Source organism: Zingiber officinale, chromosome 8A, assembly GCF_018446385.1.
Source record: "Zingiber officinale cultivar Zhangliang chromosome 8A, Zo_v1.1, whole genome shotgun sequence".
In the NCBI taxonomy this organism is placed as follows: domain Eukaryota; kingdom Viridiplantae; phylum Streptophyta; class Magnoliopsida; order Zingiberales; family Zingiberaceae; genus Zingiber; species Zingiber officinale.
This window is the reverse complement of record NC_056000.1, coordinates 55,259,464-55,274,712: the sequence shown is the minus strand read 5'-3', so window position 1 is coordinate 55,274,712 and position 15,249 is coordinate 55,259,464. Positions and strand designations below refer to the sequence as shown.

The 15,249-nt window shown below is 34.9% G+C and overlaps 1 protein-coding gene across 1 annotated transcript; it reads left to right on the top strand.

The window, feature by feature from the left end:
* The first annotated feature begins 987 nt into the window (after positions 1–987).
* LOC122009118 (cell division control protein 48 homolog C-like) lies at positions 988–11,434 on the top strand. Its single transcript, XM_042565137.1, has 10 exons — positions 988–1,964; positions 4,037–4,614; positions 7,685–7,837; positions 7,916–8,032; positions 8,118–8,222; positions 8,872–8,937; positions 9,030–9,094; positions 9,170–9,365; positions 10,291–10,431; positions 11,136–11,434. The coding sequence occupies exons 1-10, from the start codon at positions 1,031–1,033 to the stop codon at positions 11,181–11,183; spliced, it is 2,403 nt and encodes an 800-aa protein (XP_042421071.1). The 5' UTR covers positions 988–1,030; the 3' UTR covers positions 11,184–11,434.
* Positions 11,435–15,249: the final 3,815 nt, after the last annotated feature.

Genomic DNA, 15,249 nt, shown 5'->3' with positions numbered 1-15,249 from the left:
AACACCATCTCTTCTTGCATGATCTTATTTCTAGATTTCTGAATGAATGATTGATAGGGGGTAGGGATGAACATTCGGTTAATTCGGTTCATAAATTAATCGAATTAATTGAAAACCGATTTAGTGTTGATTAACTGAATCAAATCAAAATTTTACTAAAATTGAATTAACCGAATTAGTTATTTCAGTTAACACCAAATTAATTAAATTGATTTAAAATAATAATAAAAAGAATTTATACAAAATTAATATCAAATTGACCGAATGTTCACTCCTAGATATGGGTGGAAATTGATAGTTGTTGAACCTAACTGAATGCTTTGTGGAAGTTTGATGTGAAAGTAAACTCTCTCACTTCGTGTGAGACATCTTTCGATCGAATCTATATTGTGGTAAAAAAAAGTGAATATGTTCGTCCCCAGCGTCCCCGTGAACTCGTCCCAAGGTCAACACGGAGGAGGTAAATCACGGACGACTACTAGCCTTTGGAATAGTGACTAGCACATAAAGGAGATATTTACCTTAACTTTGTTGAGATTCAAATCCCAGACCTTATTGTGATAATACTTCATGTGCTAGCCACTAAATCCATCTGAGAAGACGATCGAATCTATATATTGTCTTTTGATCATGTTGAGTTTTATATGCTCACTCCTTTCGAATCTATATATTTGTGAAGAATTTTAGCCTTATTAAGATATTGGTCACCAGACACGTGTAAGGCGGATTCTTTAGTCCACAATTTACAAATAAGAAGATCCATTATTTGTAATTGATAAATTATAATAGATCCAATCTATTAAGTAGATTAATCCATAAAATAAACCATCCTCCAGCCCGCAAATTCCATTTTAATTCGTCTCCATGGGCACAGGGCATTTATTCTAAGATCGTGCGGGCATTCGGAACGTAACGAATTTTCGGATAATTTTGTCACGTGCGTAATTTATATCACACGTGAAATTGTTCCTGGTGTTATTGCATAAACCCTAGTTCTCGAGCGCCGAACCGGAACTCGTTGTCTCTCGTGATGGGAAAGCGAGGAAGGCGGGACTTCGGCCGTTCCCCTGCCGCGATCCTCCGTCGCCGCATCGCTTCCGTCGGCGTCAACGCTGAAGAAGGGGTAGATATTGACTCTGTCGTCGCCAACCTCCGCTCTGCCTATCCTGATTACGCCCGTCTCAAATTCCAAACGTTTACCCGCAATGTACAGAGAACCCTAGAATCTCTCGGCCGCAAGAGCTCCGCCTCCGCCGCACATGAAGATAGCGATGAAGACATGGACGATACCGGAATTGATCCTGCGAGTCCCGGTATTTCTCGCAGGACACCCGGACGTTGTGACCCGGCCGAGAGCCGGCTTCTTCGCGCTGAGTCTGAGCACCTCCGCCGTCGGATGGCTGTGAAGCCAGATTTGGTTGATGAAAATCATAGCGAATACTCCTCCGACGATTCTGTCTTCGACGCCAAGGTAGAGCCGAAGTTTGATCTGATGAAGTCCATGCTTCGGGATGGCTATGGAAAAAAATCCAACTCATCAAAAAAGGATGATCTCAAGTCGTCAAACAAGGAAGAACTGGCTTTGGAAGTGGAGATGGAGAAGCCGATGAAGAAGACGAAGGTGCAGAATGCTATTGACGGAAGTGATCCAGGGAGTGGGGCTGAGATCTCTATTGAGAAGGAGAATAGTGGCAGTGGAATAACGGATACTGTGATGGAACAAAGGCCACTATTTTGTGATCTTGGTGGTATGAGGGATGTCATTGAGATTTTGAAAAGAGATGTGTTATTTCCTCTGCTTCATCCAAAGCTGGTACAAAAGCTGGGAATTTCACGAATGACTGGAATTCTCTTACACGGACCACCTGGTTGTGGGAAGTCAAAACTTGCACAAGCCATAGGTAATGAGACAAAATTGCCATTCTACAAGATCGATGCAACTGAAATTGTATCTGGAGTCTCTGGTTAGATTTCTACCTTTTACCATATTTATTTACTTGCTCTTATTTTATATGTCAAGTTTCAGATATAACTTACATTTAGTTTTTGTTATAAAAGTTAAACTATGGTAGTTAACAGTATGACATTATAGTTAAAAAAAACCCTGCTTGAACTGCATAAGCACCGTTCAGATGTAAAATAAATCCTATTATTTTCATTTAAACTAGAACAAATTGACTTAAAATCTTAAGCTACACAATCTAGTAGGTTTTAACTTGTAAGTGTTAATTCAAACTGTCAATTTGCGAGTGATAAATAACTTAGACTTGTATTTTCTTTAATATTTTGATACCAAATATATATACTTTTATATATGCCTCTGTATACTGCACATATGTTATGCAGTGATGGACCACATGACTCTAGCATATGGTTTTGAAACCTTGGTCAACATGTCATGCAAGTATGCGCTCTTCAGATGGCACTGTCAATATTGTGGTTGCTGTTTTGTAGATCTAGGACAAAATTAACCTCATCATTTGTTGTCACAGCTTAAAAATCAGCATTTCTGCAATTAATCGTGATTTTGATTGGCTCCTTCCCTATCATACCTACAACAATCATGGTAGTAATAGCTAAGCTTGACCACTGTCAGTATTTAGACTCGTACTACATGCTAGATATGATTCTAGGTGCTCTGTCAAGTGATGCAGGACCTTGAATTCTAATAATCTGAGTGAATAGATATTTTCAAAGATTCATATATTTATTGAAGCAATTTTTGATATTGCATATGATAATTAATTACCAGAACATTAAGCTATCATACTATATAATCTGAATCAAATACATGGTTGAACATCTTGGAAGCTTTTGATTGCCTTTCTGCTTGATTGCTTGTAATGGGCACATGGTTGAAACATAAGATCTAGAAGAAGATGGCTCTTGGTTTCTTTCTTGTATAGATTCTTGGCTATAGAGTTTATAGAGTTTACAGGATCTTAGATTCTCCATCCTTGAAGCTCTCGTTCTCCTGTTTTAGATTGACAAAATAACAAAGATTTTGTTTGTATTTCCAATTCAATACCAATTCGGAGACTTACTATGCATAATGTGAGCTGCTATGTGTATCACTGATCTCATGCTGACAATACTATGCCCTTTATCTGATTTTGCCTTTCATTCCATTGGGAATCTATGCCATTCTTTAATTTGTTTTATTGAGATTTGGCCCTCTTGCACATTACAACTGTTTCTTCCTAAGAAAATTAATTATCCTATTCATTGTGTAAGTATTGAGTTTTCTCCCAAGTTCTATAATATCTGATCATCTTGTATAGAAGCAGCTAGTCTCTAGTTAAGAGTCAAGACTAGCAAAAGAACTTTGTATTGCTTAAGGATGGCAAACCCAATGGAACCAATTGAACCTCTAACTATGTTCCTTGTATTGAGTATTGTATAACTTCAATTAAATAGGTGGCCTGATATTTGCTCAACTACATTGTTGAATTAAAGAAGACTAAATTTTCTGAAGTTTTAATCCAAAAGGAAAAAACATAAAATAATCAAAATCATGCCATTTGGTTTAGGAGGAAGGATGTATGAGGTTTTGGAGGCCAGTCCCATCTTCAGAGATGCATAGTGACGTAATTTATTGATGACAGTCTCGGTTCTAGTAGTAGACAGGAAGGCCAATCTTGAATCTCGAGTAGATCAAACTCTTATTATATTTTTTTCTTCCATAGAGACCTGCTCCTGCAAATATCTCACTTTCTTTAAACACGTTTGACATGGACAGAGTTCTAATTTTCTCTCTTTTAGGTTTTTAGTTCATGCCTTACATTGGTCTTTGTAGCAATGGAGTAAGGAATTTATCAATTAACCAATTGTCGCTCTTATTTACAAACACACAACAACTTTACTGGCACACTTATGAGAGTCAATGTTTCTCCACTTTATATTATTCTTTTGCACTCTTGATAAATTTACATATTATTTCAATGCTGATTTTGATGCCTCACATTGAAATGCTTAATATTTACATTTATATTAGAGTGTCTAATATGAATTGTCTTATATTTGTTTACTGTTTTAGGTGCCTCTGAGGAGAATATACGAGATCTTTTCCGCAAGGCATATCGGACTGCTCCCTCAATAATTCTCATTGAAGAGATAGATGCCATTGCCGCTAAGAGGGACAACCAACAGAAGGGGATGGAGCGTCGGATAGTAATTCAGCTAATGGCTTGTATGGATCAGTCACAAAAATCAGAAACATTTGATGGGAAGTCTGATTATGTTATTGTTATTGGCACTACTAATAATCCTGATGTTCTAGACTCTGCATTGAGAAGATGTGGACGATTTGATCGTGAGATTGCTTTGGGTGTCCCTGATGAAAACGCAAGGCTTGAAATTTTGTCAGTTCTCACTCGTAATCTAAATCTTGAAGGCCAATTCAAGCTCTCTGAAATAGCTCGATCCACACCAGGTTTTGTAGGGTCTGATCTGGCTTCATTAGTTAATCAAGCAGGTAACATAGCAATGATGCGTATGGCAGAAAGAAAAAAGTTTCAACTTTTATTAAAGGATAAAAGCAGAGATAATTGGTGGAAAGAACCTCTCGATGATGAAGAAATTGAGAGTGGCAGGATTACAATGTCAGACTTTAAGGTAACTTCGAAAATCATATAATTTTATCATGTTTTATCTTTTTCCTTAATTTTTAGTTTTATTCTTTTTAAACTCATAAAAAATTACCAACTCTGGTTTACTTTATGTGTTGCTCTATTTATTAATAATTCATTTATTTTTGTTGCCTGTTGTTTTGAGCATTCCATATCAGTATATAAAGTGTTTTTTTTTAAAAAAAAATCTACTTGATAGTCTATAGTTGTGAAAAGTATCTTACATGTTTATCACATGTAATTACAGATTATTACCTGTCAGTGAGTGGTATGTAAAAAAACACTAAATTGACAAGAATTATCTTGTTATTTCAACTATATGTACCCTTATGAAAAGGTTGCCTCCTTTGAATGTGGCTGAATTAAATAATCTTCACATTGATTACAAACTATCTATGAATATCCAGTCAAAATTAGATTAGTCTATGGTGCTTGCAGTTCAATTCAGCTGATCTGGAGATATCTCTGAACTATCTCTGACTTGATCTGCGTAGAACAATTGTGTTTTGAGTAAATGTGGTCAAAAAAGATGTTTTGTACCTATTGGACTGTGAGAAAGATACATAGACATGACCTTTTGTGAAATTTGTATTTATGTAATCTTTTGTCATATTTTATACATTTATGTTATATTATTAAATGAAAAATCCATCTCATAAATGCTAGGAATAATCCCAAACAGTATTTGACATCAAACAAATGATTACATTTATCATATTGCATGTAGCAACAAATAATTTTAAATTATCTGATCAAATAGTACCCATGGATTTACTGGCTTTTTAAATACAATCATATCGAAATTAAATTTGGCAATAAGATTACATAGTCTGTTGATCTTGGTAAATAAAATCTAAAAGGAAATAATTTTCAATAGTTACATATATCAAATATAAAACCCTAAATCTGTTTTTAATATGTATGAAATGACAACTATTACCAAAATATAAGGTAAAAATGATTGAAAAATCAAGTATATTATATTAATAAATAATTAGATATGAAACAACAATCAAGTTGAATTTTTTAGGGGTACAACTTAATCTAGTAAATGTAATATTCTTTGTATGCTCATTGTATAACTAGTGAAAAAAAATGATATTATCACCAAGATCAACAAGGATTGTGGTTGCCTACTCAACTAACAACTAATTAAATAATGTCAAATTATGAGGTTGGCTTGAGAAAATATAATTGATTCCTAAACTCACTATTTTTTTTCTAGCTATTGTACTTCATTTCTTATGCCTCCTACAAATGCTTCTAGTCAGTGATCTTGATGCTGATTTTAACTACAACCTATATTCCTATCTGTGTCTATTAAGATCCTTTAGTGGTGTGTATTTGACATATAAAAAGAAGTCTGAAGGATTAAACAAATAATTGCACCGATATACGTATATTAAAAATGGAACCATGTTCACTTTCACTAGAGACTGGAAGTGTAATATGTGGCAAATTATCTTCATTTCAAATTCATCTTGAGTGACTTCATAAATTTTGTTTTGTGATATTTCATGATCGAACTGCATTCCACATTTTGTTATTTTACAATTAGCTCTAATGCTTTCTTGCTCGACTCATTGATTAGTTGAGCAATGATCTAATATTCAATCTAGATTTACTAACTTACTTGAGGGTATTTACAAGATTCGTCCTAGATCAATTTCAATGAGTCGTTGGATTGATAGGTTATGGGTCACCTTATCATTCATAACCTCTTAGAATTTTTATAAAATAACATTTATCACCACTGAATTAAGTGAATATATATAAGAACATAACAGGTATGAGCTTTAGATATTAAATAAATTCACCTTTTAGAAGCTTGCCTACCGTCATATTGATTTTGAAATTTATAGAAAATAATATTAGTCTTTTAGGTATTAAATAAATCCACCTTTTTCTTAACCCCTTTTTAGAAGCTTACCTACCATCATGTTGATCTCCGAATTTATTGAAATAATATTATTATTTAAATTAATTATATATAGCATGCATGAGTTTTATATATTAAAGCTTTTAGAAACTTACCTACTAACCTTGTTGATTTTCAAATTTATAGAAAATAATATGATTGTGTCTAAATTAACTGAATATGTATAAGAATATAACATGTCTTAGCTTTAGCTATTAAATCTTTTAGAAGTCTACCTAATCATAGATCATAAAAAAATTTACCTTGTGTATTATTTTATAGGATTATTGACAACTTTGCTTATAGATAAGATTGCACAATCTCACAGTATAGAATGTTGAATGTGTTCCTTGTTTCTAGGTCTATGAGACTATGGTTGTAGTGCATTAGGAGGATGTCATTGTAGTGAAAAATTTTCTATGCACACCTTATTTATTTATATAAGTTTCTAAAATATAATATATTTCATTTTCATGGATGAAAAACTAACATGCCAACAACCTTTTTAATGTACTTACACCATCGACATGTCATGAATGGATGCTTGTTTGCTTGCCTGTGAGAGAAGAAATGCTATTGGGTCAAGTTTGTGTGAATCACCGTTTGTCTCCCATCTAGGTTGTTGAAGAACCATATGCCCACCTAGGGATGGTCCTTAATTAAAACACAATGCAAAAACTTTAGAACTAAGATTAAGTAATTGTGTACAGGTATAACAATGAGTATTCAGAACAAAAATACAATTAGCAAAATAAGTAAAGCAATTAACCCACCATCTATTATTTAACATTATTGGAATTCAATACAAAATCAAGTATTATGCAAGAGATAATCTGCTCTTGTTGTACTTTATGCTTTTTTTAAAAGTTTTTGTTCAACGGGAGTACCATTGCTTAATGATGATGGTATTTAAATAGTTGATAGATGTATAATACTCTGGTTCTTTTATGTTTCTATTTTTTTAAATTATTTGATTTATTTTTCTGGCCACTAAATAATTGTTTGAATTGTCCTGCAATTTTCAGTATGAGATTAGTAAATTTAATCTTGGCATTGTGCAAAAAATCTAATCTTTGCAGTGTTGCAATACATTCAAGCTCATTCTTTGCAATGTTGACCTTTGAAATGCCTTTTGCAGGAAGCATTGAAGTTGGTTCAACCTTCTTCCATGAGAGAAGGATTTTCCCCAATACCCAACATTACATGGGACGATGTTGGTGGCCTTACTTCATTAAAAAACAAATTTGAGGATTTTATAATTAAACGTATAAAATACCCTGCGGTTTATGAGGTAAACATCCCCTCCCTCTTCAACTTCTATTATTGTATTATGTTTTTACCTATTCATGATTTTCTCATATGCTTTTAGGAATTTGGAGTTAATTTGGAGGATGGAATTTTATTGTATGGGCCTCCAGGTTGTGGTAAAACATTAGTTGCCAAGGCTGTAGCAAATGCAGCAGGAGCCAATTTTATTCACATACAGGTTCCCTCGGTCATACTTTTGAGTAAATGCCCCTTGATTTAGATGTTTTAATGAGAGTTTGGTTCCTTTTATTCCTTGATGCTAGGGTCCTCAATTGCTTAACAAATATGTTGGTGAAAGTGAGTTGGCAATAAGAACATTATTTCGTCGTGCTCGGATGTGTTCTCCCTGTATAGTTTTCTTTGATGAGGTAAATGAGAACAAATTATTTATTTATAAAAATAGAAACTTCTCACGATTATGTGATCTGAATTTTGTGGTGTTTTGTTCAATTGATTGCTTTTTATCAAACTTTTTACTGAATTATTTCTATAAAGCTTGTGTGTGGGACCCCCCTTAAAAAGTCTTGACCATGTTTTCTTGACTTTCTGCCCTACCAAGAACATTTTTAGTTACTAGTCCTAGTAATAAAGACCAAGTTATTGCAATCCAACCAGAGTATTGTTTGAAATGGATTTTAGTCTTTTACTCTTCATTTATTAGGTAGCATAATTTACTTAATTTGCAAAACATTGTCTTGGTGTAGTATTTTACTTGTAGTTTTCATAAAATTTTGATGCAATAAGAAAACTTCTCTTGAATCCAATCATTATCTTATTCCTTATGGAGAAAACACTTTTATTCCATCTAAACAAAACAAACCTTTTCACTAGCTCTCAATTGCTAGTCATTTTGTCTTGCCATTTGAATCCTGCCCATGACTATTATTCAAGTGTCCGAATCTTTGAGCTCGGTAACTCAGTCTCCATCAGCAAAATTTCCAGGCAGATTTTTTACTTGCTATCACATTATTTCTAGAATTATGATGTATTTACACTAAAACTGTCTTGTTTCAATAGGTGGATGCTTTGGCATGCAAGCGTGGGGGAGAGGGTGCATGGGTTGTCGAACGACAATTAATCCAGGTTTGAGTGCTAAATCCTTTTAGTAGTTAAAATAGTCATCTTGTTAATACTTTTTATTTTCTTCTCTCTCAATTACCCTGCCAATCATACAGCTACTTGTTGAGCTAGATGGCGCTGAAGAACGAAAAGGTGTATTTGTCATTGCAGCGACAAACAGGTTTGCTTGTTCTATCCTTTCTGCATTTATAAATTTTTGATGGAGATCTATGTAGTAAGACGACAACTTTTTCAGACCTGATGTTGTGGATCCTGCTCTACTAAGACCAGGAAGGTTAGGTAATGTCATATATGTTCCATTGCCCAATTCCGACGAACGACTACTAATACTGAAGGCACTTGCTCGAAAGAAGCCTATTTTAGAAGATGTAGATTTGGTTGCTCTTGCAGAACAATGTTTAAATTTCAATGGTGCTGATCTAGCTTCTTTGGTATTTTTCGTCTCTTTCCCACTCAGTTTTGGTTTTTTGCTTGTTATGCTGCTGCCATTATTTGCTGGATGCACTTGCAATTTTGAAGGAAAAGCTGATTACTTCTTAACAAAGCCATATATTACTAACTTATCCTATTAAGTTTTGAATCACTGTATTCTTTCAGGGGAATGTGCAGACTGGTTCATTTTGATGATTAGGACTGCTAGTACATGCATCAATGCACAAATTTTAACCCTCACATAATTTTAAATTCTTTTCTTTGCATCTGGCTTATCGATAAATTTGTTTGTATTAATACCAAATGGTGCTACTCATCAATGTTGAATAAATAAATTAACTAAGTTATTATCTTTAACCTGCTTGCATATGATTAAGAGTACTTTTTTGCATATTTGAATGAATAGAATGCATACAGGAAATAGAATGGACATGGATTTATGTAGTGTTTGTTTTCTTTCTCATGAATTTTTCATGATTTTCGTAAACATAAGTGTAGGATATGTAGAGTGCCACTCTGCTGCATCACCATAGCCATGCTTCTGCTATTCCACCACCATTCATTTTTCTTGTTTTTTTTCTATGTCCATATTAAGACTCAAATTGTTGTCTTGAGTTTGCATCACCCTTATCAGAGTCTCTTTATCAGGCTGAGTTTCATCCCACTCTATCAGGCTGGCAATATGTGGATTTGTTATGGATATACCCTCATCTCTTTAAACAGAAACTCATTAAAATTTGGATTTGTTTACCTTATAAGTTAGAAACCGTCAAAGATTTTAGCAAGTTTTTTTTCTTGCAAATGCATTTGGGAAAGGTTTACCAAAAACTTTATGAAGGTAGCCTTATGCATATCTTCAACATCTTTTTACTGTAGGAACTTGCTCAATTACACTTCAACCTTATTTGTATTCTTATTAACCAGATGAATGGAGCTGCCTCGGCTGCCACTGGAGAGAAGCTGGATTGCATAGACCGGGGTATTAATATTACAAAACCTGCCATGATCAAGATGTCACACTTTGAGCACGTGCTACAGACAATCAAGCCATCTGTCTCTATGCAGGTAACTTTAGAATTTTGAAATTAAGTAATCCAAATAATTTCCTTTTCAAGTTTAGTGGAAGTCCAGCACTTTGGACTATTTATTCTTAGTTTATAGGGCATGTAGCAAGCTCTCAGTATGATGTTTGCCCACTGCAAGGCCTCAGTTATTCTGATTTTCATTTTATTGTTGTTACTTTTTGTATATCTTCAACAGCATTATTTCATTGTCAACATGCAACTAGCAGTATTGAATTTTTTGAAAACTCATGTGAACTTACATTAGTTTCATGAACATGCTTGTTATTTTGCCTTGAAATGTTTAATGAATATATGTTTTCTAAAAACCGCATGTTAAATAGAGGGCAACTTGCCCATGAATATATGAATTCATTACCTATGGAGACTTTTTAACTATACTAATTAACTTCTATTAAGCTGCAAGGTATAGATTTCATAGCAGCACAAAACTTTTAGAATGAGTGGCCAGTCAATCAACCTTTTCAAACAATCCATGTTTAAATTTTGTGCGATAATAAATATTATCACATCACCAGTCAAGTGCATGTCGAGCAACTTGAAGCCTGTAGCTTCTGTTTTTGTTTCCTCCATTCATTTTAGCCACACAGGTCTTCAAACATTGTTGCTATTTATTTTCCCCTTTGCATCACTATGCCTTAGGTTGATGTTTCTACATGACCAAGTTTATACTTTTTGATGGATCAGGAAAGGATATATTATGAGCAGTTATCGAAAAACTTCAAAGTTAGCTGACGACCCTCGTCCAATCAATTCATAAAGAGGTATAGCTTCTTCACTATAAAGATGAAAAAGAATATTTCTATGGAACTTGGAGTGATATACTGATGTTGCATATCGGCTATCTATGTTTTGATTACTATCGAAAGGATAATTATTAGTTTGAAAAGGGAAAATTATTCCTTTTCGTCTGGGAAATTTGTCGGAAAGCTGTAGTCACATTTATCACCAGTTATGAATTTTAAGAATAAGTGGGCATTGCTTCATGAAACGATTGTTTTTGTTTGATTTGTAAAAATTATTTTTATTGCTTATCATCGTCACCAACAAAGAAAATTATTGAAACCTTAATTTAAAAAATTAATATAAAGCGGTTCTTAAAAATTAGTTTTAGAATGTTTTTTATTTTAAATTTGTCTCCAACTATTTGTGTCTTAATATATCACTTATTTTTGTGGGTTGAAGAAATAAAGATCAAAATTCCAATTTACTTCTAAATTAATCGGACCAAGCCTGATAAAAAAATTATATTTATGATTAAAATATAATAGAAATTTTTAACATTTTTTTATTAATATAATTACATCTTATATTTTTATAATCTCCTATATTATATTTTTGGCAAAAAAAATGGTCCTGTATTATGTGCATTAGTCTTTTTTTAAAAAAAAAAATTCATATATTAGCATCACATGTACTCCTGTTCTTTGTTTTTGACACTCTACATTAAAAAATTATATATTTTTTACTATTTAATAAAATATATTACAGGAGGCTCTATTATTATTTTTAATAAAACTCATTATCAAAAGTCAAAAATTATATTCAAGTACTATGAATACATTAATGAAATATAATAATGCTCATATATTAAAATAGAACTTTGTTTATTGAGCAGTGTAGACAGTCAAAAGTCTTATCAAATCACATTTTTTAAAAAAATAAAAATAAAGTAGCACCTCTTGTAGCATATTTTATCAAAAGGATAAAAAAGAATCCTGAACCAAAATTACTTGTGCATGCTAGTTGGAACTTCCAATGTGTATCAATGCTCTAAGAGCATGATTATCCTAAAGTAGCCAGCCCTACAGATATAACATGTTGAGAGGTCAAACTTCTAAGATTGACTAGGCGTAAATCTCTACATTATGTATAACTTATTCTCATCCATTTGCCTCTTCAATTATCATAATTTATCTCTTCCACGAGGACGCTAGGGTGAGCACTTCATCTGTTACCATATGATTGCCCTAAAGTGAATCTAGGAACTTCAAAAGGTTTAAAGTATGGTAAGCACTCTAGGTTAAATTAGCACAAAGTATTCAATCTTTTGAGTAGACTAATATACTCTAAAACAATTTTCCATCTATCATTATAGTAAATCTAGAAGTGCGCAACGAGCAGTCCAATAATCCAACATCCCATATTTTTTATCCCATTAGAGGAAAATAATCTACAATGCGTTAAAGTTGAAAATTGAACCGTGAATATTTGGGAGACTATATGGACAGGCTACACCATAGTGCAAGAGATATTGAAGTAATCACTTTAGTGATGTAAAAATATGATAATACTCACCCAAACACCTCTCTACTATCTACCCCAAGGTCTTATAAAAAAAGATAAATCATGATACTAAGGTGACGTTTGGTTCTCTCCTAGTAATCGGAATGGGAATGTGTATCATAGTATAGTGGAATGAGAATGTGTATGAGCTTAGGTATCATTTTTAAAACTAATGTTTGGTTAGTTGAATATTTTCAATCGGAATAAACCTAAATTTCTTTTTTTACCCTTAGAGGAAAATAAGAGAAAAAATTAGATGGAAAAGAAAGTTGAATGTGAGAGAAACATATTGTTGGGGCAATTTCCCTAGGTCAAGTTTGACAAGTTTGACTAAGCTTGAGTTGAGTCAAGCTTAAGTCAGGGTTTGAGTTTTGGTATTTGACAATATAAGGAGATTGCTGAAGTAATCGTCCGGTTATGAAGATGGTCAAAGGGTTGACCAAGATAATGAGAATACAAGTCAAGTAGGTCAAGGGTGACAGGAGATTTGACTGGGAAATTTTTAACTAGAAGTTAGGCGTATGGAAGTCCTAACTGGAGGTTAGGCAAATTGGAAAGTCCAAGTGTGATCTTAGCAAAGGAGAAAATCCTGGTGAGGATCCAGGCATTTGGGAAGTCCTGGTGAGGAGCCGGGCAATTGAAAGTCCAAGTGTGATCTTGGCAAAGGAGAAAGTCTTGGTGAGGAGCCAGGTAACTGTAAGTCCAAGTGTGATTTTGACAAGGGTTGTAAGTCCAAACATGTGGTCTTGGCAAAGTAAGTCCTAGTGTGATTTGGAAAGGAGAACTCGATAACTAGGATGAGGTCGAAGAAAGCTCTTGAAGGCAAGGCGTGAAGGATGGGAGATATCCGAGGGACGTAAGGCTGATGGAGGAAGCTAGAAGGTTAGTTAGTTCGAGGTTGGTCGGGTGTAGCTGGATGCTAGGCATGATGTACCAACAGGTCATGAATTGATCGGATGTTAGTTTTAGGGGGCTTTGGACTTGATTGGGCAAGTTCACAAGAGCTAGATCGATCAACCGATTGATTGGCTCATGCCCAATCGATCGGTTGATCGATTGGGAGAGCACCCGCAACAAAGGCTTCTCCCAATCGATCCATGGATCGATTGGGAGGCAAACGCCGATCGCACAGAAAGCCTCCCAATCGATCGGTCAATCGATTGGGAGCCTCCAATCGATCGGCTGATCGATTGGGAGGTTGGATTTTCGTGCGAGATCTTTGGAAATCGCACGAAACGTAGTGAATCAATTGGGCAATTGATTCAGGGGATTTCCAGAGAGCTCAGAGGTGCTCTGGATCGATCGGTTGATCGATCCAAAGCCTCTCCAATCGATTGGGAGCAATCCAATCGATTAGGATTCAATCGTTGGCGCAGATAAAGGCATTGGCGTGCGATTTCTTCGGTAGAACTTGATTCTTTTCCACACGAGCTTGCAAGGGTGATTTTCACAGCTTCTCTACAGCTCTCCCCGCCAGTTCTTGAAGGTTCTTGGAGGCACGTCCAAGTCAAGAGGCGAGTTACAAGAAGAAGAAGAAGCTAGGGTTAGAGTTTATTGTACAAATCTTGTAAGATTTCCCTTGTATTTGCTTGTCTTTATATTCTTGTTGTATTGTGAGCTTGTAAGGCTTCTCCGCCTTCGGTAGTTACCGTAAAGGAGTGGTTTTCATAATGGAGGGTTTGTGAGTGTGTGATCCTTGGACTAGTCACCTCTTTTTAAGGTGGATACCAAGTAAATCAACATGTTTGCGTTGTAGTGTGTTGTTTCTTGTATTTTTCACTGCACATCATCACAAGAAGCAAGCAACGACGCAAGGAGCGCGATGAAATACTATTCACCCCCCTTTAGTGGGCACAAAGGTCCTAACAATTGGTATTAGAGCGAGGCCGCTCTTTTACGGACTAACCGCCAAGAGAGCAAGAAGCTAGATGAAGAAGAAGATGGAGAGTGAAGGACCTCTCAGATGGGACATTCGGATTCCTCCGCCATAGGACAAGGAAGACTTCGCCTTTTGTTAGAATCGGTTGGAGACATGGTCCAAATGGATTGGAACCAATGTGTTGTCTTGAGTGACCCATTTGAAGCTCCTACGGACAAGAAGGGTAAACGCCTCCGACCTCGGCATTGGACTGAAGAGCAACGAGAGCAATCGGAGGCAGACAAGGAGGTAACGAGAATTTTGCATAATTTACTACCTTCTAATATTTTGTTGAGTGTAGGTGAAATCACAAATGCAAGTAATCTTTGGAAAAAGATCATTGTCTATCATGAAGACCCTACACAAGTCCAAGGAGTGGAAGAGTCCAAGGAGAAGGGCTCATTGGTCCAAGAAGAGAAGGACCAATCAAATGTTGACATGAGGTCAACATCCGAAGAAGAGGAGGAAGAAAAGATGCAATCCGATGTTGACGAGATGTAACATTCGAGGAGGAAAAGGAAGAGGAGAAAGAGAAAGAGAAGAAAGAGGTGGAAGAGGAGAGATCTTCCACATTCTCAAAAGATGAAGAAGTGGAAG